The following is a 23774-nucleotide window of genomic DNA, read 5'->3' as shown; positions in this document are numbered from 1 at the left end:
AAATTTTAAAAGACTACTTTTTCTTTAAATTTTAAAGGGTTTTTCTAACCTGTGCAAGATTGCACAGGATAAGGATAATTAAGGTACCCACTATTATAAGTTTCTCCAAATCTTATTAATGACCAAATCTTGAAAATTGATTATTTTTCCTTCCCTCCTCTGTTATAATTTTTCAGGTTTTATTCTTGTTTCATCTATTCTTGTTTCATCTCTCCACTGTCGGTAAAAGACCCATTCTACAAACACACCAAAGCTAAAAATAATTATGCTATCACGTCACTTTCTTCTTCACCAAAACATTATTATGATCTCACGTCAATTGTTGTTATATTGGTTAGTGCAGTTTGAGGGATCTTCATTTTTTATGGAAGTGTAGTTAATGGAGTCCAATTTTGGTTCTATTGTCAATTTGAACACCATAGTTTTGAACACAGTCATTTTGAATTTGGTTAAATTGTTCATTTTAAACACCGTCATTTTGAATTTGGTTATATTGCTGTTAAATTGAACACTGTAGTTTTGAGCACCGTCATTTTGAATTTGGTTATATTGTTGTCAATTTGAACACCGTAATTTTGAACACCGTCATTTTGAATTTGGTTATATTGCTGTCAATTCGAGGAATATTGGTGTTTTTGCATGGAGCATGTGTCCTGGGAGTGAGTTTTATGTGAAAAAATTGTATTTCACTGCAAAAAAAACGTAAATGTGTAAATAGAGGAGAAGGGAAAAAATTATTGTAGTTAATAAGATTTGGAGAAGAAAAAAAAACATGAAAAAAGGAACAAGAATAAAATGTGAAAAATCATTAACAGAGAAGAGAAGGGAAAAAATCAATTTTTAAGATTTGGTCATTAATAACATTTGGAGAAACCTATAATAGTGGGTGCATTAATTACCCTTTATCCTGTGTAATCTTGCACAGGTTAGAAAAACCCAATTTTAAATAACAACTTTTTCTACATAAGTTTTATCTTGAAAATTGGGTAATAATTGATTATTGTTAATCTATAATTGATTAGTTAAATAATTAATCTTACATATGAATCAATCGTCATTTATATCCACATACCAAACCCAACAGCGTTAGGGTGAAAAGATGTTGATGAGTAAACTCAATTCCACATAATAAATATAAGGCCTAAATCGAGTTTATAAAAAGATATCTCTTTCACCTCACAATCTGATTTTCCAAAATTTAGTTAGATCCAATCTAGTTTATTATACTTATCCTTATGCTACATTACAAAGTGAAAACAGCACCATAAACATATATTAATTAGAGCTTATATTTGTATTTTGTGGTTCAAATAATACAACTAATTTATTAATTAGAGCATCTTGAAGCCAGATGTCTTGCATATTGTCTTCTCAATGAAGCACCGTATTGCATATATTTTGTTGGCAATTTGAGACGGGTGATCATCAAAGAAGAGATGAGTGTTTCTGTTTGCACAAGGAGCATTATAAGGATGGCAATGGAGATCACCAAAAATGTTATTTGGGCAGCAAGGTTTCCATGTTTCTAATATCCCTGCAAAGAAAATCAGTTATTATTCAATTTGGTCCGCCAATGCCAACATAAGCCATTATAAGTTTGACTCAGGTCCTCTCCCATGAAGCAGTTGTGGATCAACTAGTTAAAAAATTGTTGCAGCTGCTCCGTGAGAGAGGATCTAAATATTGTTAAATCAAACATTGAATAACAATTTGAATTTCTTCTTACCATATTTGTATCCATTTTCCCTAAGATTCATAATGGACTCATAAAGATCTGAATGCATAAAGGTAAAGCCAGGAAGTTGAGACTGCAGCTTTTGAAGTACATTTGGCAAACGATTATTGTAAAAGGAAATGTCCCTGTTTATTGTCTCATTGCATTCTCCTCTTGATCTTGGTTTTGGAGCAAATGATGGAAAGCACCCAAGTGGTGCAATATTATTCGTGAAAAACCTTCTAGCTCCTAGGTTGTAAATTTTCTGCAATAAGCAAATGATTGCACAGTTGAAAGAAATTTCATTTGCTCCAATTTTAGGTTGTGTTAAACCCATCTTATATTTTTATTTAAAATTAAATTAAAATTAAAGTTTAAAAAGTAAAAGAGTGATTTTAATGTAAGTAGTGCATACAAATTGAAGTATTATTGAATTTTTTATTATCTCAGCTTATTATATTAAAACTACATAAGGTTAATCAAAAAAAAAAAAAAAACTACATAAGGGATTTATCAAAAACCAAAAATAAAATTATAGAACAAATTAAGTGTGAAACCAATACATGATTGTAAAAATTAAGGTGATTCTTAGATAAATTCATGTTTGGTTAGATATAAGGATCCTATAACCAAGATTTATTTATAAATTAAATTTATTTTAAAATAAATTAAAATATGTTATAATATTAAATGATTGGATGATGCATACATACTTAAATAAAATTATTGAAAAAGTTTTTCAAAAACATCTTTTATTTTTTAATATTTTGTTTTTTGTATTAACCCTCCTTCATCAGAGAAAATGGACACTGATAGTCCATAGTTTTAACATGTTTGATTAAATAAATTATATCATCACCGAATTACAATAAGATTCATTAAAGATACAATAGAAAAATTTCAATGGTGCTTTTTTTTTTTATAATAAAACAATTATAATCATTCCTATTATTTTATAATATTTAATCAATGGTTCAATCTAGATGAGCCTAAGTTGGGGAAATTTTGCTAAACATTGCCATGAAACCATATGTATATGTAGATTCCAATGTCTGTTTATGTATAATTGCAGTTTTTTTTTTTTTTTTGAAGGAATGTATGATTGCAGCTATAGAGTTAAAAAGAACAATAAATTCTGTCACATATACCTGCAAGCGTAGGGAAAATTCTTTTAGCAGATGGGAAGAAAATTTTCTAGAGCCACTGAAGGTTCTGTTAACGTCCAAGTAGTCATTCACACCAGTAGAGACAACAAACAAGGATTCAGATAGATGCCTCTCTAATTTTTCTTTTTCATCAAACATATGTGGCAAGTTATTCTTAATAACCCTTGTGAATAACTTTATCTGTTTGTCAAGAGTCAAAGTATTCTGCAAAAAGTAAAAAAAAATAAATACATGACAACATAAGATAAAAATTAAGAACTCTTCAATACAAAGAATAGCTAAGCAAGCTTATGAACTTGAAAAATGTAGGTATCAAATTTACATTGTTAGTTTCTGGAAGAATGCCCGAACCAGCAGACGCAAAATTTATGCCTGTCGTGATTTTGTTTCTTTGAGCCTTTGAAAGTCCCAAATAGGGAGGAACAAAGGGTAGCCCTAGATGTATAGCTGCATAAATAGTGAAATCAAAGGTCATTGAAATGAATCTACGAAGTCCGGACACTAGACACTACACATCAATACCAATATTAATTTGAGAAAAGAGAATAATTAAATGTCTATGCGGGATACCAACTCATTTCAAACACTAGAAACGCCTTCAATCTAAAGAGTTAATATGTTACATAGAGATAAATTAATAAATTAGTGGGAAAAATTTAGTAAGACAATGAACTATGATTTTAAGAAACAAAGAAATGACATAGTGAAAAATGTGAATTGTGTTTTCTCACCTAAGTAATCAACCACAGTTTTTCCATTAGTGTATCGACCAGTAGGTTTGCCACCACCAAAGTCTATACCGTAAGGAGGAAATTTTGCATTCGATTGAATTGGAAGATAATTGTTGTTACCACTGTCAACAAGGGAATCACCAAAAACATAGATAGCTGGAATCTGTTTTGGGTTATATGAAATTGTTGATGAAGCTAGGGATAACAGAAAAGTAATCAACACATAAGAAAAAGTGAGATAATTAATATTCATTTTCTGACACCAATATAGAAATAGTGTAGGAGGGGGTGTAAATGTAATAAACTGGACTGTGTTTGTGATCACTTAGAGGGATTGACCAACTTGCTTCTCTGCTTTGTAATGATTCTTGAACATTAGTTTGGGGTTTTATAGTGGTATAGATGTTTTTCTATAACAAAAAAAAAAAAATATACATCAATGTGAATATAAGATTTTTTCTTTTTAGAGAATGTGAATATAAGAGATAATTTACAATTACATCATTGTACGTATAACCTTATTACAAGGATTCAATTTGAAAGAGCAACCTACTTTTGTCTACAAAATCCCCCCTTGAATAAAATTCAATTTTGTTGATTTCTGAAGTCAAATCAAGTGACTCAGCTTTTTGGATTTTTGCCTTTCAAGAACTTCCCATTATGGAGAAACTGTTCAGCTGCATCTCTAAATGTCTACCTCATGCCAAACAGGGTAAACATGGTACGATCCCTTAATTAGTGATGCATTTGAAGCTATCACAAGAATAAGTAAATAAGAGATTCCTTCTTTCCAATGTGGAATTATATTACAACTTTTACATTAACATCAAACTCAATGGAATCTTTGGTTTAGGGAAAAACACAAAAGTACGCTGTCCAATAATTTAAAATTATGCATATACCTACAAATTAGTTGTCTTATTATAGTGGTATTATTTGTTCCCCTAAAATCAAAAGTTGTATTATTTGTTACTTTAAAATATCAACAAGATGTTAATTACATTTCCTCAAAAAAAGATATTAATTATATTTTTCAAACATTATTTACTACATCTCAATATATTTAAGTATTCAATTCAGATGTGGAAAAACAAGCAAAGAACATTGTACTTAACCTCAAGTCGCTAATGAACATCTTCAAATGACGAATTGTTTAGGAGAGGCTCAGTTTGATTTTATGTAGAACAATTCTTGTTCTAGACCAGCCAGAAGACCAACCGCACGTTGACACGTGGCATAAAATACACCGTCTTAAGGCAGCACGCCAGCTTGCGTGCACCGTGCCACACAGGAACGCGCTCTCGCGCCAGGATCACCCTACACGTGTCCTGCTCCATCCCTAATCATACGCCACATGTAACAGCCCGTTTTTAGATAGAATTATTTTATTTATTATTTATATGTGTTTATATGTGCATAATTGTCTTTGTGTGTATTTAATTAGTGGATTTTTGGCCTAGAAAGGTGTTTTAGTGATTTTGGAGGTCAGGGGTAATTTGGCCATTTGGCGAGTAAGGGTAAATTAGTAATTTTATTTGAGAAGGTTATTTTTGGCGTTTTAGTGAGGATAGTTATTTTTGCTAAGTTACTAGTGAGTTGGGATAATTATTTAGAGATGGTAATTATTTGATGTTTTGACGGATTAATGAATAGTAACTTTTTAGAATTTGTTAGTAAGAGTTTTAGGCTCATTGTGAATATTAGAAACATAGCCCAATGGAGAGTGGTATATATAATTAACTCATGATGCATCGCCTAAGGGTCTGGGTAGTGTGCTCATGCAAGGAGACAATGTAATAGCTTATGCTTCCAAACAACTCAAGACGCAAGAAGAGAATATCCCACCCATGATTTGGAGTTGGCAGCTATAGTTTTTGCATTGAAAGTATGGAGGCGTCATTTATATGGAGCACACTTTGATTTATTCAGTGACCATAAGAGTTTGAAGTACTTGTTCGATCAGAGGGATCTAAACATGAGACAAAGAAGATGGATGGAGTACTTAAAGGATTTTGACTTTGATTTGAAGTATCATCCAGGAAAGGCTAATGTAGTAGCTGATGCTTTGAGTCGTAAGGCTTTAGCTCAGGCCGAAGTTATGATGCACACTTGTAAATTGTATGAGAAGGTCTGAGATCTTAACCTTGAAGTTACAGAGGTTGATGGTGGTATTTGGTTACACAAGATGGAGATCTCTTGTGACTTACGGTCAAGGATAATGCAAGCACAGGGTGCGGATGCTGATCTTCAAAGAAGAATTGGTTATCCAAAAGTTTCTATGGCTTCAGACGGAGCGGTGTTGTTCGAAGGCAGAGTATGTGTCCCGAATGACCCGGAGCTCAAGAAATTGATTCTTGAAGAAGCACATAAGAGTAGTTTCTCAATTCATCCTGGTGCTACCAAGATGTATTAGGATCTGAAAAGACAGTATTGGTGGCCTGGCATTAAAATTGAAATTGCGGAGTTTGTAGCGAGATGTATAGTTTGTCAACAAGTTAAGATTGAGCATTAAAGACCAGCAGGTTTGCTTGACCAATTCTTCACTTCACACTTTTGGAAGGCTTTCTAGAGAGCTTTAGGGACTCGGTTGAAAATGAGCATGTCTCATCATCCACAGACGGATGGCCAGACAGAGAGAACTATTGAGACTTTAGAAGATATGTTGCGTGCTTGTATTCTGGAAGATGGTGGAAGTTGGAATAATCACCTACCTTTGATAGAGTTTTCCTATAACAACAGTTAATGTGATTGTATTGTGGCTAGTTGGCTAGAATCGATCTTGAGTTTGTTGTTGTTTTTCATAATAAATTGTGGCGTCTAGGTTTCTTATCGTGTTAATGGTGGAATCCAACCATCTTTCTCAAAATCTGGGGTCCAATGCTCATCAATCCACACACTTCATTTTTTCCTTCAATTTGATTTCATGTCTGTACGCGAGTTCATTGGATTGTATAGTAGTGTATGTTTGAATGCTTCAAATATGGATTTGTCGTTTCTTACCCTTTAGGGTTATTTGTATTACTCGTTCCGACTCTTTCTTTTTTGCTTACTGTATCAGGTTTTCTTTTTCTTGGTTTTATGTACTTTTTAATTTAATCTATCGCATATCCATCTAAGCCATATTTGGTAAAAAAAAAAAATATAAGGAAAGAAAGAGAGAATATTATGGAATATATTCTCACCATTGAAATCTCTTTTTTAACGTGGAGGCTCTTCTCCATTTGGAACCCGACTAAGGATAATTTGACTTGGAGAAGTATTTCAAATTATGATTTTTTTGTTATGCTAAGGTGGTAGTTGTAAATAAGAAATGGGCAACCATTTGTTCTTCGAGTGTGACTTTTTCGGTAATATATGGTCTGCTTTTCTTAAGTGGTTGAATATTTCTAGCCATTTACTAAGTAAACCTTTTGTGAATGCTCTTAGACCTCTTGGTTCTCATTTGCTCCATAAAGAGATCAGTCATTGCTTGCAATTTTTTTGGTTGGCGTGTAGCTTGATTTATTTGGAAAGAAAAAACTATTGTATCTATCGAGAAAAGATATTGTCTAGGATGAAAGATGCAGTTGATAGACAAAATAAAATATATTGCTTGGTGGTTGCAAAACACCAAGAAGGTGGATTTTACTTTTGATTATAATTTATGGTGGATTAACCCACTAACTTGTCTTGGTTATTCCAAGATCTGGTTTAGTTGGTGGTGTGTCTAGTTCGTATTATAAATTTTAATAATTTTTTCATTCTTGACACATCTTGTACTTGAACGAATTTTTAATATATTATTTACTTGGTTTCTTCAAAGAAAACATATCATCTGAGTTTTATCGTAAGAAATCATATATTTTTCATCAAGATCTTTATTGAGTACATATCACCTCTCTAATTTATTTCTCAACATGGATTTTTGCATAAAATTAAACTATGAAAGAGAATTGAAGACACCAGTCCTCAAGTTAAGGCATTGGCAAACTCCATTAGGAGGATCACAATAAGCTGAATAAAATCCACTTGCATCACATAATCCCTTACATTGTGCATAGCAATTTTCCATGCCGCATGGTTTTTGAAGTTTGCATTTTTCACCCTTTGCCTTACCATTTACACTGCACCAAAGTAAATCCGTATATAAATAAAAGATAAAAACACTAAGAATAAGATTAAAGATAGCATTTTCTTCAAAAAAAAAAAAAAAAAAGATTAAAGATAGCATATTGTAGTAAAAAGATAGAGATACAATGTTTTATGTACCCTAGAAACATCAACAAGAGTAAAATAAGAGCGAGAAAAATGATCTTTTGATTTCTCATTTTGTTTAACTTGAAATTGGCTGCACAACGTTGTATGATCTGAGCAATGTGTGTCTATATATAGATACGTGTGGGAGAATGCTTTTTAGTATCCTGGAGTATGTAGACTATGATGGAGTCAAAAAAACTTAATTTTAATTAATCATTAGCATAATAAATGTGTAATTTACATATGTGAAAAGAAATGAATCATTAATTCCATTGTCAAAGTTCAAGTTTATAACTTTTGACCCAAACAAATATAGTTTATAACATTCCCAAACTAAACAACTGGATCCACACACTCGGTACAAGTCTGTTCGAATAAAAAACAAATTTCCATTTAATGTTGTATAAAGTTATATAAAAATCTTTAATGGTGGTACATAAAATTTACAGAAAAATAATAAAAATAAAAAAGTATGTAAATTTCTTTTTATAAAAAAACAATACTAATCTTTAGTTAAATATATCGTAAGTACGTTACAACAATATTTTAAAACTTTATATACCAAGTCATCCGGTTTAATATTTAAAATTTAACTAAGTGACAATTCATTTTGAGTTTTTTTGTATTCTTACAAAGTAAGTTATCAACAATATTTTACAAAAGTTGTTTATTTTTAACTTCTATAAGCTGTTATTTTTTAAAACTTTATATAACAAGTCATCTAATTTAACATATACAATTTAAGTTGAGTTTTTGTATTTTTTATTAGTGGTTTAAGTTTTAAGATTAGAACATAATTTCTATATTATTTAAGACGGCGTTGTGTCAAAAGGTTAAATGACAAATAAAATGAAGAGTTGTCGTGATATATATGTATATTTGGATATATCGAAAATGTACTTTCCATACGTATATTCCCAATCAAATCATATCATGATACCATTATTTTTGGATAAGGTACTAAAATAACTCTAAATCAATTACAAGGAGTTGTATGAATGGATCATGTGTAAAAATGTTTTACACCACCACCTGGGTATATATGAAATTATTCTCAATAAATAACTAAAATGAAACGTCTTTACTAAAAATAACGAAGCAAGTAGATAGTTAAAAATCAAAGTACAAGATTCAATGACGATATTTAATTATGATGATGTTGGAGATACCAATATACCTCCTACCACCCCTCCTATTTTGTTTAGCTGAAGAAGTTATTAGTAGAGGCCTGGAAGCTTTAGTCCTAGAGGGAAGATTAACCCAAATGAATTCCACTAAGATTCTCTTCATCCCCAATCACTGCTTGTATGCAGATGACATACTTATATTCTGCAAAGGTACTCTATCTAACATCAGGAACATAATGCATCTATTTGACCTTTATGGCCAGTATTCAGGGCAATTAGTTAATGCTCAAAAGAGCAAGTTTTACTCTGGAGCTCTCTCTCTGTCCCGAACCCACACCATAGCATCCATTACTGGATTCAGCCATGGACAACTTCCTTTCATGTATCTTGGAATTCTTTTGTTTAAGGGGAAGCCCAAAGTTGTTCATCTGAGACCAATAGTGGATAGAATCCAACGAAAATTGAGCACTTGGAAATGGAGGCTTCTGACTATCATGGGAAGAGTGCAACTGATTAATGCATTTATTAGCAGCATGCTAACTTACTCATTTCATATATATAAGTGGCCATCCAGTCTACTTATTGAGCTAGCAAAGAGTATGAGGAACTTTATATGGAGTGGCACTATTGAAGATAGGAAACTTTGCACTGTTGCCTGGGCATGAAGCAGCATTCTCAAATGGTTCTGGCTCACACCACCTGGTCTGTAGGTAATGGAAAAAAACATATACTTTTTGACTGATAGGTGGTTAGAAAGAACTATAGCAGAACACTAGAACATTCCCCACTCTGTTGCTTCATCTTTGACCATGAAAGTTTCTGACTGCATCACTGATGGAACATGGTGTCTCCCTAACTGTATTATGGCCAGGGATCCTGCATTAGCTACTCAAATCTGCAAGATTACTTTGCCTGCTGAAGATATCCCTAATATGTTGTGTTGGACATCTGCCCCTGATGAAAAACTCACTAGTAAAATTGCCTTTAGGCCATTAAATGGTATTGGTCAAAGAGTTGTTTGGGCCAACCTAATTTGGAATAGCTACATCCCACCCTCCAGGTCCTTCATTACATAGAGACTGCTTCACAATAAGCTGCCCACTGATGAAAACCTCAGAAAGAGGGGTTGCTTCATTGTGCCAATCTGCTACTTCTGCATGAAAGATTCCGAGACTTCTCAACACATGTTCTTTGACTGCCTTGTAACTTCTATACTCTGGGAATGGCTCAGTAAGGGCACCGATCAAAACTTGGACTACACTAATTGCCTACAGCTGCTTCTGACTATTATGAACATCAATATTAATTTGGTTCAACAAATTCTAAGCTCTGCAATTATTCATACTCTATGGGTCATTTGGATTGAGAGAAATCAACGATATTATCACAATAAATATCAGGCTGTGTCTACTCTTTTCAACATCATCCTTGCAGAGGTGAAACTCAGTTATAGTCTGAGTTTAGTTAAAGGAGATTCTGCTATGATAGATTATAAAGTGGCTGCCATGTTCAATATACCTTTCAAAGTTAAGAGACTCACGTCTATTCATGAAACTGTGTGGAAGCCTCCCTCAGATGGTTTTATTAAGTTTAATTGTGATGGCTCTTCAGTTGGTAATCATCCTAGTGGTTCCATTGGGCTGGTTATCAGAGACTCACAATCCAAATTTCTAGGGGCAATTTCCAGCAACATTGGTCACGCAACTCCCTTAGAGGCTGAGTTCAGTGCTTGCATGCTTGCTATGGAAAAAGCAAAGGAAATGCATTTGACCAATAAACTGACGAGTTGAGAGTTGTCAATGCCTATCTTACTGATAGTGGGGTCCCTTGGCAGATGAGGGCAAGATGGCATAATTGCATGCAATTTTGTAAAAATATTTCCAGCTATTGTGAGCATATTCATAGAGAAGGCAACATGGTTGCAGATGCATTGGCCAAGAATGGTGAAGCGCTTTCAATGTACACCACTCAATGGTGGCCTGTTGCACCCCCCTTTTTACACTCTTTGCTACTCAGAGACAGTTTAGGACAGCCTTATACTAGAGTGACTATGATTTGAGGCCTTCGTTTTTTAGTGTTTTTGCTGTAATATTCTGTTTGTTGTTTTGGACTTTCTCTTGTAATTGGTCCAGGCCTCTCCTGACATTTAATAAATTCCTAGCTTTATCATAAAAAAACGAGAAACAAGGAGGGACAAAAAGGTTTTTGTTCAAATTATGAAAATTATTATATCAATTAGCGTTCATTGGGGCTTTCCGTGCTCGTCCGTCAGTTCTTTTTACTGCATCAATGCGTATAAATAATGTACAACAGTTTTTATGAAATTTTGATTTTGATTCAATGAGTTTGATTTTGATTAAAAGTATATATATATATATATATATATATATATATATATATATATATATATATATATATATTAGATATTTTAAGTTTTTCATATTGTAACAAACTATACTTGTCTTTTTCAATGATACCAACAATATAAAAAATATCTTTTCTAAAATTAAAACCATATAACAAATGTAATATATATTCTTACCTTATTGAATGACATCAACAATATAACATTATTATAGGCAAAGTTATTTAAGGGTAAAATTGGAAGTGAAAAAGCCATCTCAAACCATGTATTCTCATTATATATAGTATATATGAAAAGAAAGGGACACATTTTCGTGTTTATTATTCGTTTGTTTTACATGTTAGTATCTGCATCAGTACCTCGTGATTGTATTGTGGCTAGTTGGCTAGAATCGATCTTGAGTTTGTTGTTGTTTTTCATAATAAATTTTGGCATCTAGGTTTATTATCGTGTTAATGGTGGAATCCAACCATCTTTCTCAAAATCTGGGGTCCAATGCTCATCAATCCACACACTTCTTTCTTTCCTTCAATTTGATTTCATGTCCGTACGCGGGTTCATTGGATTGTATGGTAGTGTTTGTTTGAATGCTTCAAATATGGATTTGTCGTTTCTTACCCTTTAGGGTTATTTGTATTACTCATTATGACTGTTTTTTTTCTTACTGTATCAGGTTTTCTTTTCCTCGATTTTATGCACTTTATAATTTAATCTATCGCATATCCATCTAAGCCGTATTTGGTAAAAAAAAATATAAGAAAAGAAAGAGAATATTATGGAATATATTATCACCGTTGAAATCTCTTTTTTAACGTGGAGGCTTTTATCCATTCGGACTAAGGATAATTTGATTTGGAGAAGTATTTCAAATTATGATTTTTTTTATGCTAAGGTGGTTGTTGTAAATAAGAAATGGGCAACCATTTGTTCTTCGAGTGTGACTTTTTCGGTAATATATGGTCTGGTTTTCTTAAGTGGTTGAATATTTCTTGCCATTTACTAAGTAAACCTTTTGTCCATGCTCTTAGACCTCTTGGTTCTTATTTGCTCCATAAAGAGATCAGTCATTGCTTGCAATTTATTTGGTTGGTGTGTAGCTTGATTTATTTGGAAAGAAAAAACTATCGTATCTATGGAGAAAAGATATTGTCTAGGATGCAAGATGCAGTTGATAGACAAAATAAAATATATTGCTTGGTGGTCGCAAAACACCAAGAAGGTGGATTTTACTTTTGATTATAATTTATGGTGGATTAACCCACTAACTTGTCATGGTTATTCCTTGACCTGGTTTAGTTGGTGGTGCGTCTAGTTTGTATTATAAACTTTAATAATTTTTTCATTCTTGACACATCTTGTACTTGAACGAATTTTTAATATATTATTTACTTGGTTTCTTCAAAGAAAACATATCATCTGAGTTTTATCGTAAGAAATCATATATTTTTCATCAAGATCTTTATTGAGTACATATCACCTCTCTAATTTATTTCTCAACATGGATTTTTGCATAAAATTAAACTATGAAAGAGAATTGAAGACACCAGTCCTCAAGTTAAGGCATTGGCAAACTCCATTAGGAGGATCACAATAAGCTGAATAAAATCCACTTGCATCACATAATCCCTTACATTGTGCATAGCAATTTTCCATGCCGCATGGTTTTTGAAGTTTGCATTTTTCACCCTTTGCCTTACCATTTACACTGCACCAAAGTAAATCCGTATATAAATAAAAGATAAAAACACTAAGAATAAGATTAAAGATAGCATATTGTAGTAAAAAGATAGAGATACAATGTACCCTAGAAACATCAACAAGAGTGAAATAAGAGCGAGAAAAATGATCTTTTGATTTCTCATTTTGTTTAACTTGAAATTGGCTGCACAACGTTGTATGATCTGAGCAAGTGTGTGTGTGTCTATATATAGATACGTGTGGGAGAATGCTTTTTAGTATCCTGGAGTAATGTAGACTATGATAGAGTCAAAAAAAACTTAATTTTAATTAATCATTAGCATAATAAATGTGTTATTTACATATGTGAAAAGAAATGTATCATTAATTCCATTGTCAAAGTTCAAGTTTATAACTTTTGACCCAAACAAATATAGTTTATAACATTCCCAAACTAAACAACTGGATCCACACACTCGGTACAAGTCTCTTCGAATAAAAAACAAATTTCCATTTATTGTTGTATAAAGTTATATAAAAATCTTTAATGGTGGTACATAAAATTTACAGAAACATAATAAAAATAAAAAAGTATGTAAAATTCTTTTTATAAAAAAAACAATACTAATCTTTAGTTAAATATATCGTAAGTACGTTACAACAATATTTTAAAACTTAATATACAAAGTCATCCGGTTTAATATTTAAAATTTAACTAAGTGACAATTCATTTTGAGTTTTTTTGTATTCTTACAAAGTAAGTTATCAACAATATTTTACAAAAGTTGTTTATTTTTAACTTCTATAAGCTGTTATTTTTTTAAAACTTTATATAACAAGTCATCTAATTTAACATATACAATTTAAGTTGAGTTTTTGTATTTTTTATTAGTGGTTTAATTTTTAAGATTAGAACATAATTTCTATATTATTTAAGACGGCGTTGTGTCAAAAGGTTAAATGACAAATAAAATGAAAAGTTGTCGTGATATATATATATATATATATATATATATATATATATATATATATATATATGTATATTTGGATATATCAAAAATGTACTTTCCATACGTATATTCCCAATCATATCATATCATGATACCATTATTTTTGGATAAGGTACTAAAATAACTCTAAATCAATTACAGGGAGTTGTATGAATGGATCATGTGTAAAAATGTTTTACACCACCACCTGGGTATATATGAAATTATTCTCAATAAATAACTAAAATGAAACGTCTTTACTAAAAATAACGAAGCAAGTAGATAGTTAAAAATCAAAGTACAAGATTCAATGACGATATTTAATTATGATGATGTTGGAGATACCTATATACCTCCTACCACCCCTCCTATTTTGTTTAGCTGAAGAAGTTATTAGTAGAGGCCTGGAAGCTTTAGTCCTAGAGGGAAGACTAACCCAAATGAATTCCACTAAGATTCTCTTCATCCCCAATCACTGCTTGTATGCAGATGACATACTTATATTCTGCAAAGGTACTCTATCTAACATCAGGAACATAATGCATCTATTTGACCTTTATGGCCAGTATTCAGGGCAATTAGTTAATGCTCAAAAGAGCAAGTTTTACTCTGGAGCTCTCTCTCTGTCCCGAACCCACACCATAGCATCCATTACTGGATTCAGCCATGGACAACTTCCTTTCATGTATCTTGGAATTCTTTTGTTTAAGGGGAAGCCCAAAGCTGTTCATCTGAGACCAATAGTGGATAGAATCCAACGGAAATTGAGCACTTGGAAATGGAGGCTTCTGACTATCATGGGAAGAGTGCAACTGATTAATGCATTCATAAAATGTAGATAATTAGGTCCTCCTTTTCCATTTTAAATTCCCTTCTTTTTTTCAAAAAAATAAGCAAGTTATAGCGCACTAATTAAATAAAACCAAGAGGTTCCCGTAGAGTACTACGGACATAAAGGGTGCTAACACCTTCCCTTTATGTAACTAACCCCCGAACCTAAATCTTTTTAATATATGGGGTGTTTGAACTGTTTTCCCCTTTTCTTAAAAAATTAAATGACGACTTCACTGGGGATCCCCCTAAGAGGGTTGAGCCTAACTTGGTCTTATTTAATTTTGTGCTATAACTTGCTTAAAATAAAAAAAAAAGATGGAAATTCGTGTATATATTTGTTCTTCCTTCTTCTTTCTCCTTTCTTAAACGTGAGAGGTGAGATAAGTCCTACACCCGGACTTGAGAGAAACATAAGATAGGATGGTGGTATAATCAAAGTCCCATACCGAGAGTAAGTTTCGGGATATGGCACATGTGATAACCCCACTCAACGGAGGTCTCTTGGAAGTAATTTATGTCGACATGAGTAGTCGTGATTGGCATTACTATTTTCAAGTGACTGTTAATGTTGAGGACCTTTAGTTACCTTTAACCCATCTTGGCCTTTTAGGACGTAGTGCGGTGGCTAATCAAGAGTAGTCTTGAGTTGGTTGATACGTGATACTACACTCAGACGAGACTTTCTTACGAACGTTGTTGGACCGGAAGTAGTTCCGCAACCCGATAATGTTCAGAAGTGGTTGACAACTCTGGGAACTTGGTAGAACCCTTGTTACAAGTGTAAATAAAACCATAGTCCTTACCAAATGGCGTTGTTACCCTTGACTCCATCATTATGGACCTAACATCACCATGCTTTCACCGTTTGTGTTGCATAATCATGCATACATGCATACATTCATTAACTTTTTCTCATCAAAACATCGAAAGACTTAGATAAGTTCTTGTAAACATCAAAGGTGTAGACCTTATAAAGAGGAACAACAAGGAATACAATTTCAAAAGTCTTAAATTATACCTTAGCTTTTGTTAGGGGACATTGTCCTTGACTTTGCTTTTGCTCTTAACGAAACTGTTTGTAATATTCCAAATCATCAAATGAAGCAATGTTCCTTATGATGTTTACAATTACTTTGATGAGTCCTTCGATAAAATAAAAAATGTGTCTATTTTTGCATAACATCATGCATCATCGTGCATTTCATAGTCTTAATTCCGAGTCTCACAAATTTTTTCTTTTCCATAAAAAGGTCAACCAATCTCAAAAGTGTCATGGCATCCTCGTTCGAAACCAACTCACATGTACAACACTCGAGCAATCATAAAGAGAAGATGGATTTTCTCGAGCAAGAAAATCAATTGCTCCGGGAGGAAATGGCAGCCATGCAGGCTAAGATGGACGAAATGACTGAATTGATGAAGACGCTGGCAGCTGCGCAGAGTCAACCACCACCTCCTCCTCCTCCTATCAGGACTCTAGCCGAAGTTGTTTCTACTGGCCCTGAATGGACATTTTGTGCCAATACTTCGAAGTACTCTACACCGCAACGTTCTGTGCCTTGGTTCCCGCCTCTTACTGCTGGCGAAATACTTCGTCCCATTGCTTGTGAAGCTCAGATGCCTACTTTTCAACGTGCAACTCATGTTCCTCAACAAGTTACGACATTTCCTCCAGCTGCCGTGACCTACTCGGCACCTGCTGTTCATACTATCCCACAAGAAGAGGAACCCATCTTCTATTCTGGGGGTGTGGGGGCCTATGACAGGGTGGATGACCTACAAGAGAAGTATGATGAGATGCAGAGGGAAATGAGAGCTCTCTATGGGAAGAAAGTGTTTGGGAAAACTGCTTATGATCTTTGTCTGGTGCCGAATGTCCAGATACCCCACAAGTTTAAGGTCCCAGATTTCGAGAAGTATAATGGGAATTCATGTCCTGAGGAACATCTAACAATGTATGTGAGAAGAATGTCTGCATATGCCAAGGACGACAAAGTCCTTATCTATTTCTTTCAAGAAAGTTTGGCTAGTCCTGCCTCAAAGTGGTACATGAATCTAGACAAAACAAAGATCCGAACTTTCTGTGATCTGTGTGATGCTTTTGTAGAACAATACAGTTACAATGTGGATATGGCCCCAGACCGAAGCGATCTTCAGGCTATGACTCAGGGAGACAAAGAAACATTCAAGGAATATGCTCAGCGGTGGAGAAATGTCGCTGCCCAAGTCAGCCCACGTGTGGAAGGGAAGGAGATGACCAAACTTTTCTTAAAGACTCTCAATCAGTTCTATTACGTGAATATGGTCGGAAGTACGCCCAAGGACTTTGCTGAGATGGTTACTATAGGTGTATAGTTGGAAGAAGGAGTCCGAGAAGGACGATTGGTCAAAGAAAGTGTTCCCGCTAGTAGTTCGAAAAATAAAGAGCAGGAGGTTAGTATGGTGAAAGAACACCCTCAGCCACAATATCCTCAGCAACTACAGCAGCCTCGACAATGATGAGTCATAGATAGTATTAATTATTGCCTTATTTAGTTTAGTTTTATCTTAGATTTGATTTTATTTTATTGCATTTTATTTTAGTTTAGAATATTTTACTTCAAATTGTCTTTTATTTTATTTTAGGAATAAATATATGGTGGAAGGTGCCTTGGAGCAAAAGAAAGAGGACTGGAGCAAAATACAGCGCAAGAATACGAAGATACGGGGCAAAAATACAATTCCCCTTACCAGAAGCTTGGCACGGCCCGTGCCAACATGTGGCACGGCCGTGCCCGTCTCCAGGACCTGTTTTGCTGCTTTTCTTCGGGCCCAAGTTACCCTGTTGCAGCTTTACCGTTTTATCCTTTTAGTTGCTTAGTTTCTAAGTCGATTGTAAAGCTATAAATAGAGTAGCTCTCCACCATAAACAAATCATCTTTACTTTGTTTATTTCAATTGCTATTTCAATAAAGTCTTTATTTCGTTTTTACTTTCTTCTTTGCAATTTACTTTTATCGCATTTTCTCTTCTTCCCCCATGTCTACGATGAACATGAGTGAGTAGACTTCTTTGTCTTGGGATCGTTGGATAAGTCTAATGACGTAATCCGGATCAAGCCAAGTCTTAAACCCTAATTAATTGTTACCCTAATTCCTAATCTAAATTCACCGTTTTAACATGAATTAATTATTATCAAACTGTGGAAGCGAACGCGGAGGGTTTGATAATGGTTAATTCATCATCACAGATATCAATTCATAAAGCGAACGCGGAGCTTTGATATCCGAACAAGTGAATTTAGACAAGGTTTGCGAAACATGAGAATAGTCTAGCAAACCTTGGGACACATAAAGTTTCGATCTTCAAGGGTCCCAAAGGCAATCACCCATGAGAATAGGTGTGGTTGTTGGAGGGATACACTCACTGACTTTGAGAGGAGCTGTGATATGCTAAAGAGAAACTTGTCCTTAGTAATTAGGATTAACGTTTAATTATAAGTTTAAGGCTTGCTTGTGAAAAGATTCGTTATTACGATGAACCAATGATCCCAAGGCTTTTTAATATTATTGTTATTTACCTTCAAAAACTGCACTCTCCAACTTCTTATTTCTTCCTCTTCTAATCAATTTCTAAAAGCTAATTGGATTGACCAACTCCCTAGCGGAACGATAACTCTACTTACTACTATTACTTCGATAGGCCGTGCACTTGCGGTTTGGCCCTATCAAGTTGTTGGCGCCGTTGCCGGGGAGTTAACTAATTTAATTAGCTTTTTCTTAGTGATTAGAACTCTCTCTTCTTCTTTCTCTTTTCTTTTTATTTTTATTTTTCTAACTTTTTCTTTTCCTTCATCATTAACTTCTTGGAAAGCATAAAAATAATACCAAACATGGCTGAAAGACGTGCTCTTAAAGAATACGTGACTCCTTCAATGGGAGAGCCATATGCTATTATTGTGTATCCAACGGTTGAAGATGAAGATTTTGAAATTAAGCATGCCCAACTTAAAATGGTGCAGCAAAATTATTTTTCGGGATCCCCCGATGAGGATCCCAATCTCCACATCTCAACTTTTTGGCGGCTCACCGTAACATATAAGAAAAACCAAGAAACCTTGAGACTACATCTCTTCCCTTTTTCTCTAAAAGATAAAGCTCTCAATTGGTTCCATTCCCTAAGAGTTGGTTCCATCACCTCATGGGACCAATTGAAGCGTGAATTTCTCACCCGTTTCCTTCCCCCATCAAAAATTGGCCAACTAAGGGCAAAGCTTTTTCAATTTACTCAAAAAGAGGGGGAATCTCTTCACGATTCATGGGGACGTTTTAAGGATATGCTTAAACTTTGCCCCCTCCATGGACTAGAGGAATGGTTGATCATTCACACTTTTTACAATGGTTTATCTCATGCTACTAAAATCTTTGTTGATACAGCTGCAGGTGGTGCTCTAATGAACAAAGACTTCGAAACAGCCTATGCGTTGATTGAAGACATGGCTCGAAATCTCTTTCTATGGACTGATGAAGAAATCACTACAAAGTCTTCACCCTCCAAAAAGAGGGCAGGTATGTACGAAGTCTCTAATTATGACCACCTTGCTTCTAGGATTGATGCACTAACCCACAAATTTGAAAAACTTAATGTTAGTGATACTACTCCTACATCACCTTGTAAAACATGTAGTGAATGCAAACTAGGTAGTGTTGAACAAATAAACTTTATTCAAAACAACCAAGGGGTAAGTCTTGACCAAAGCCCTAATGAAAATCCCTTGGTTCAAAGAACAACACCACCAAGTTATGCTAATAACCAAAAGGTTATTCAAAAGTCTAATCTTGAACTTTTAATGGAAAATTATCTTCTTAACCAATCCGAGCAGCTCAAAGAGCTTGCAAATCAAACTAGACTTTTGAATGACTCTTTTGTTTCACTTACATCAAAAGTAGACTCTATCTCCTCTCACAATAAGGTCTTAGAGGCTCAGCTCTCTCTAGTTGTTCAATTTTGCCAACCTAGAATGAACGCCGTTACACTTAGGAGTGGTAAGCAATTAGAAGACCCCTTAAGAGTCAAACCTAGTGAGGAAGAGACTAGTGAACCGCACGGTGAGATGGCTGAAGAAGAGAGCGAGAAACCACAAAGTGAGGAAGTTACACCACCTCCCTTCAAACCAAAGATTCCTTTCCCTCAAAGATTTGCCAAGTCTAAGCTTGATGAGCAATTTAAAAAGTTCATTGAGATGATGAATAAAATCTACGTTGACGTTCCCTTCACCGATGTCCTAACTCAAATGCCCACCTATGCTAAATTTTTAAAAGAAATTCTTTCAAAAAAGAGAAAAATTGAGGAAAGTGAAACGGTGAACCTTACGGAGGAATGTAGCGCCATCATCCAAAATAAGTTGCCACCCAAGCTTAAGGATCCAGGAAGTTTCTCAATACCTTGTGTCATAGGGTCTGAAATAGTAAAGAGGGCAATGTGTGATTTAGGAGCCAGTGTCAGCTTGATGCCTTTATCTCTTTATGAGAGATTAGGACTGGGAGAGCTTAAGTCAACTAGGATGACCCTACAATTAGCAGATCGTTCCCTTAAGTATCCAGCTGGAATAATAGAGGACGTCCCTGTCAAGGTAGGAGAAATCTACGTCCCTACGGACTTTGTTGTGATGGAAATAGAGGAGGATAACCAAGTACCTATACTTTTGGGAAGGCCCTTCCTTGCTACCGCTGGGGCTATAATAGATGTTAAACATGGGAAATTGGAATTTAATGTTGGTAAGGATACTGTTGAATTTGAACTTGCTAAACTAATGAAAAATCCTTCCATTAAAGACTCTTGTTACATGTTTGATATAATTGACCGTTGTGTGAAAGAGTGCCCTTTGGCATCAACTACACATGATGGTTTGGAAGTATGCTTGGTTAGTGATGCAGGTACAAAACTAGATGAAGACGCCAAAGAGTATGAGAAGATGTTAGATGGAACTCCTCCTATGGAAGATGTGGGCATAGAAGAGCTAATAGGAAAAGAACCAACCCCTTCACCAAAGGAAGTACCAAAGGTGGAGCTTAAACCACTCCCACCAAGCTTGAGGTATGAATTCTTAGGCCCCAATTCAACCTACCCTGTCATTGTAAATGCAAACCTAAACGAGGTGGAAACTGAAAAATTACTTTATGTCCTCAAAAAGTACCCTAAGGCTATAGGTTATACCATTGACGACATTAAAGGAATAAACCCCTCATTGTGCACACATAGGATACTACTTGAGGAGGACTATAAGCCCTCCGTTGAACACCAAAGAAGGTTGAACCCTAACATGAAAGAAGTTGTGAAAAAAGAGGTCTTAAAACTCCTAGATGCAGGTGTCATTTATCCAATTTCTGATTCCAAATGGGTTAGCCCGGTTCAAGTAGTACCTAAAAAGGGAGGTCTCACTGTTATTAAGAACGATAAAAATGAATCCATTGCCACTAGAACCGTCACCGGTTGGAGAATGTGTATTGACTATAGGAAGCTCAACAAAGCAACCCGTAAAGATCACTTCCCACTCCCCTTTATAGACCAAATGTTAGAAAGGTTAGCTAAGCATTCACACTTTTGTTACTTAGATGGCTATTCTGGATTCTTCCAAATACCCATTCACCCTAATGACCAAGAGAAAACCACTTTCACATGTCCCTTTGGTACGTTTGCCTATAGAAGAATGCCCTTTGGTCTTTGCAATGCCCCCGCTACCTTTCAAAGATGCATGATGTCTATTTTTTCTGATTTTGTTGAAGATATAATGGAAGTTTTTATGGATGATTTTTCTGTGCATGGATCTAGTTTTGATAATTGTTTGACTAACCTGGAAAAAGTTTTGGAAAGATGTGAACAGGTAAACTTAGTGTTGAATTGGGAAAAATGTCACTTCATGGTAAGAGAAGGAATTGTCCTAGGACACTTAGTCTCTGAGCGAGGTATAGAGGTAGATAAAGCAAAAATTAAAATTATTGAAAAAATGTCTCCTCCTACCTCGGTCAAAGAAGTTAGAAGCTTCCTAGGACATGCGGGATTCTACCGCCGTTTCATTAAAGATTTTTCTTCAATCACTAAGCCACTAACAAGCTTGCTCCTTAAGGATGCAGATTTTGTGTTTGATGATGCATGCCTAAAGGCTTTTTGCCGGTTAAAAGAAGCTTTGGTCACTGCCCCTATCATACAACCACCGGATTGGAACTTGCCTTTTGAAATAATGTGTGATGCAAGTGACTATGCAGTAGGGGCTGTGTTGGGACAAAGAAAAGACAAGAAGATGCATGCCATTTATTATGCAAGTAAGACCCTTGACGGGGCACAGGTAAACTATGCCACAACAGAAAAAGAATTGTTAGCGGTAGTTTATGCCATTGACAAATTTCGGCCATACTTGGTAGGATCAAAAATCATCATTTACACAGATCACTCGGCAATAAAATATTTGTTAAACAAAAAAGATGCCAAGCTGAGGTTGATCCGATGGATTTTGCTCCTTCAAGAATTTGACCTTGAAATAAAAGATAAAAAGGGTACCGAAAATGTTGTAGCTGATCACTTGTCCCGCCTTAGGGAGACCAATGAAAATGAGTTACCCCTGGATGATTCCTTTCCGGATGATCAACTCTTCTTATTGGCACAAACTAACGCACCTTGGTATGCAGACTTTGTTAACTTTCTTGCAGCCGGAGTACTACCACCTGGATTGAGCTACCAACAAAAGAAGAAGTTCTTCCATGACCTCAAACATTATTATTGGGATGAACCCTACCTTTTCAAAAGAGGCTCAGACGGGATCTTCAGAAGATGCATTCCTGAAAACGAGGTAAGTAGTATTCTAACCCACTGTCACTCCTCTTCTTATGGTGGCCACGCCAGTACTCAAAAGACCTCTTTCAAAATTCTTCAATCTGGTTTCTGGTGGCCATCGCTTTTCAAAGATGTGCATAAATTCGTTTCTAAATGTGACAAATGTCAACGCACCGGTAACATTACTAAGAGGAATGAAATGCCCTTAAACAACATTCTTGAAGTCGAAATTTTCAATGTATGGGGTGTTGATTTCATGGGACCTTTCCCCTCTTCTTTTGGAAATCAATACATATTGGTGGCAGTTGACTATGTGTCCAAATGGGTTGAGGCTGTTGCCTCACCCACTAATGATGCACATGTTGTTATAAAATTTTTCAAAAAGATTATCTTTCCAAGGTTTGGAGTGCCAAGGGTTGTAATAAGCGATGGAGGGTCTCACTTTATATCTAAACTTTTCGAAAAACTTTTACAAAAGTATGGAGTGAAACACAAAATTGCTACACCCTATCACCCACAAACTAGTGGACAAGTTGAGGTCTCCAATAGACAAATAAAAGCCACTCTTGAAAAAACAGTTTCAAACTCTAGGAAGGATTGGTCAAGTAAGCTCGACGATGCTCTTTGGGCCTATCGAACGGCTTACAAAACTCCAATTGGAATGACACCTTTTAAGCTAATCTATGGAAAATCTTGTCACCTTCCAGTTGAACTTGAGCATAAAGCCTATTGGGCCATAAGAAACCTCAACTTAGATCCCAATCTAGCTGGTCAAAAGAGAAAACTTCAGTTAAGTGAGTTAGAAGAACTTAGAATTGATGCCTATGAAAATGCCCGTATTTACAAGGAACGAACTAAAAAATGGCACGACAAGCATATCCTCAAAAGGAACTTCAAGAGCGGTGACCTTGTACTGCTCTTTAACTCTAGGCTAAGGCTTTTTCCAGGTAAGTTAAGATCAAGATGGTCTGGTCCATTCACTGTTCGTACTGTTTACCCCTATGGGGCAATTGAAATTTTTTCTGAAAAGACTGGACCTTTCAAAGTTAATGGCCAAAGACTAAAGATTTACAATAAAGGTGAAGCTGTTGAAGAAGAAACAATACTAGCCCTCTCAGATCCTCCA

At 34.9% G+C, this 23774-nt stretch overlaps 2 protein-coding genes, 1 non-coding gene and 1 pseudogene across 3 annotated transcripts; 2 read left to right on the top strand and 2 right to left on the bottom strand.

Annotated features, from left to right (window-relative positions):
* Window positions 1-1133: 1133 nt before the first annotated feature.
* On the bottom strand, window positions 1134-4028 carry LOC146949216 (GDSL esterase/lipase At2g03980-like). The gene is made up of 5 exons (XM_085745310.1): window positions 3612-4028; window positions 3203-3327; window positions 2863-3084; window positions 1727-1979; window positions 1134-1534 (listed from the first exon to the last, which is right to left on the bottom strand). Exons 1-5 carry the CDS (start codon window positions 3862-3864, stop codon window positions 1332-1334), a joined length of 1056 nt encoding a protein of 351 aa, XP_085601436.1. The 5' UTR covers window positions 3865-4028; the 3' UTR covers window positions 1134-1331.
* A 5755-nt stretch (window positions 4029-9783) lies between these two features.
* On the top strand, window positions 9784-11033 carry LOC146949215 (uncharacterized; annotated as a pseudogene).
* A 5138-nt stretch (window positions 11034-16171) lies between these two features.
* LOC146949214 (uncharacterized) lies at window positions 16172-17194 on the top strand. The gene has a single exon (XM_085748497.1). It carries the CDS (start codon window positions 16172-16174, stop codon window positions 17192-17194), a length of 1023 nt encoding a protein of 340 aa, XP_085604623.1.
* Window positions 17195-19076: 1882 nt separating this feature from the next.
* On the bottom strand, window positions 19077-19183 carry LOC146949213 (small nucleolar RNA R71). The gene has a single exon (XR_015029535.1). It is a non-coding gene; the product is annotated as a small nucleolar RNA R71 (small nucleolar RNA).
* Between the last annotated feature and the right edge of the window lie 4591 nt (window positions 19184-23774).

Source organism: Medicago sativa, chromosome 2 (genome assembly GCF_051527215.1).
Source record: "Medicago sativa cultivar Bolivia chromosome 2, Bolivia_mono, whole genome shotgun sequence".
Classification (NCBI taxonomy): domain Eukaryota; kingdom Viridiplantae; phylum Streptophyta; class Magnoliopsida; order Fabales; family Fabaceae; genus Medicago; species Medicago sativa.
Note: the sequence above shows the minus strand (reverse complement) of the source record. Positions and strands in the feature narration are given on the sequence as shown.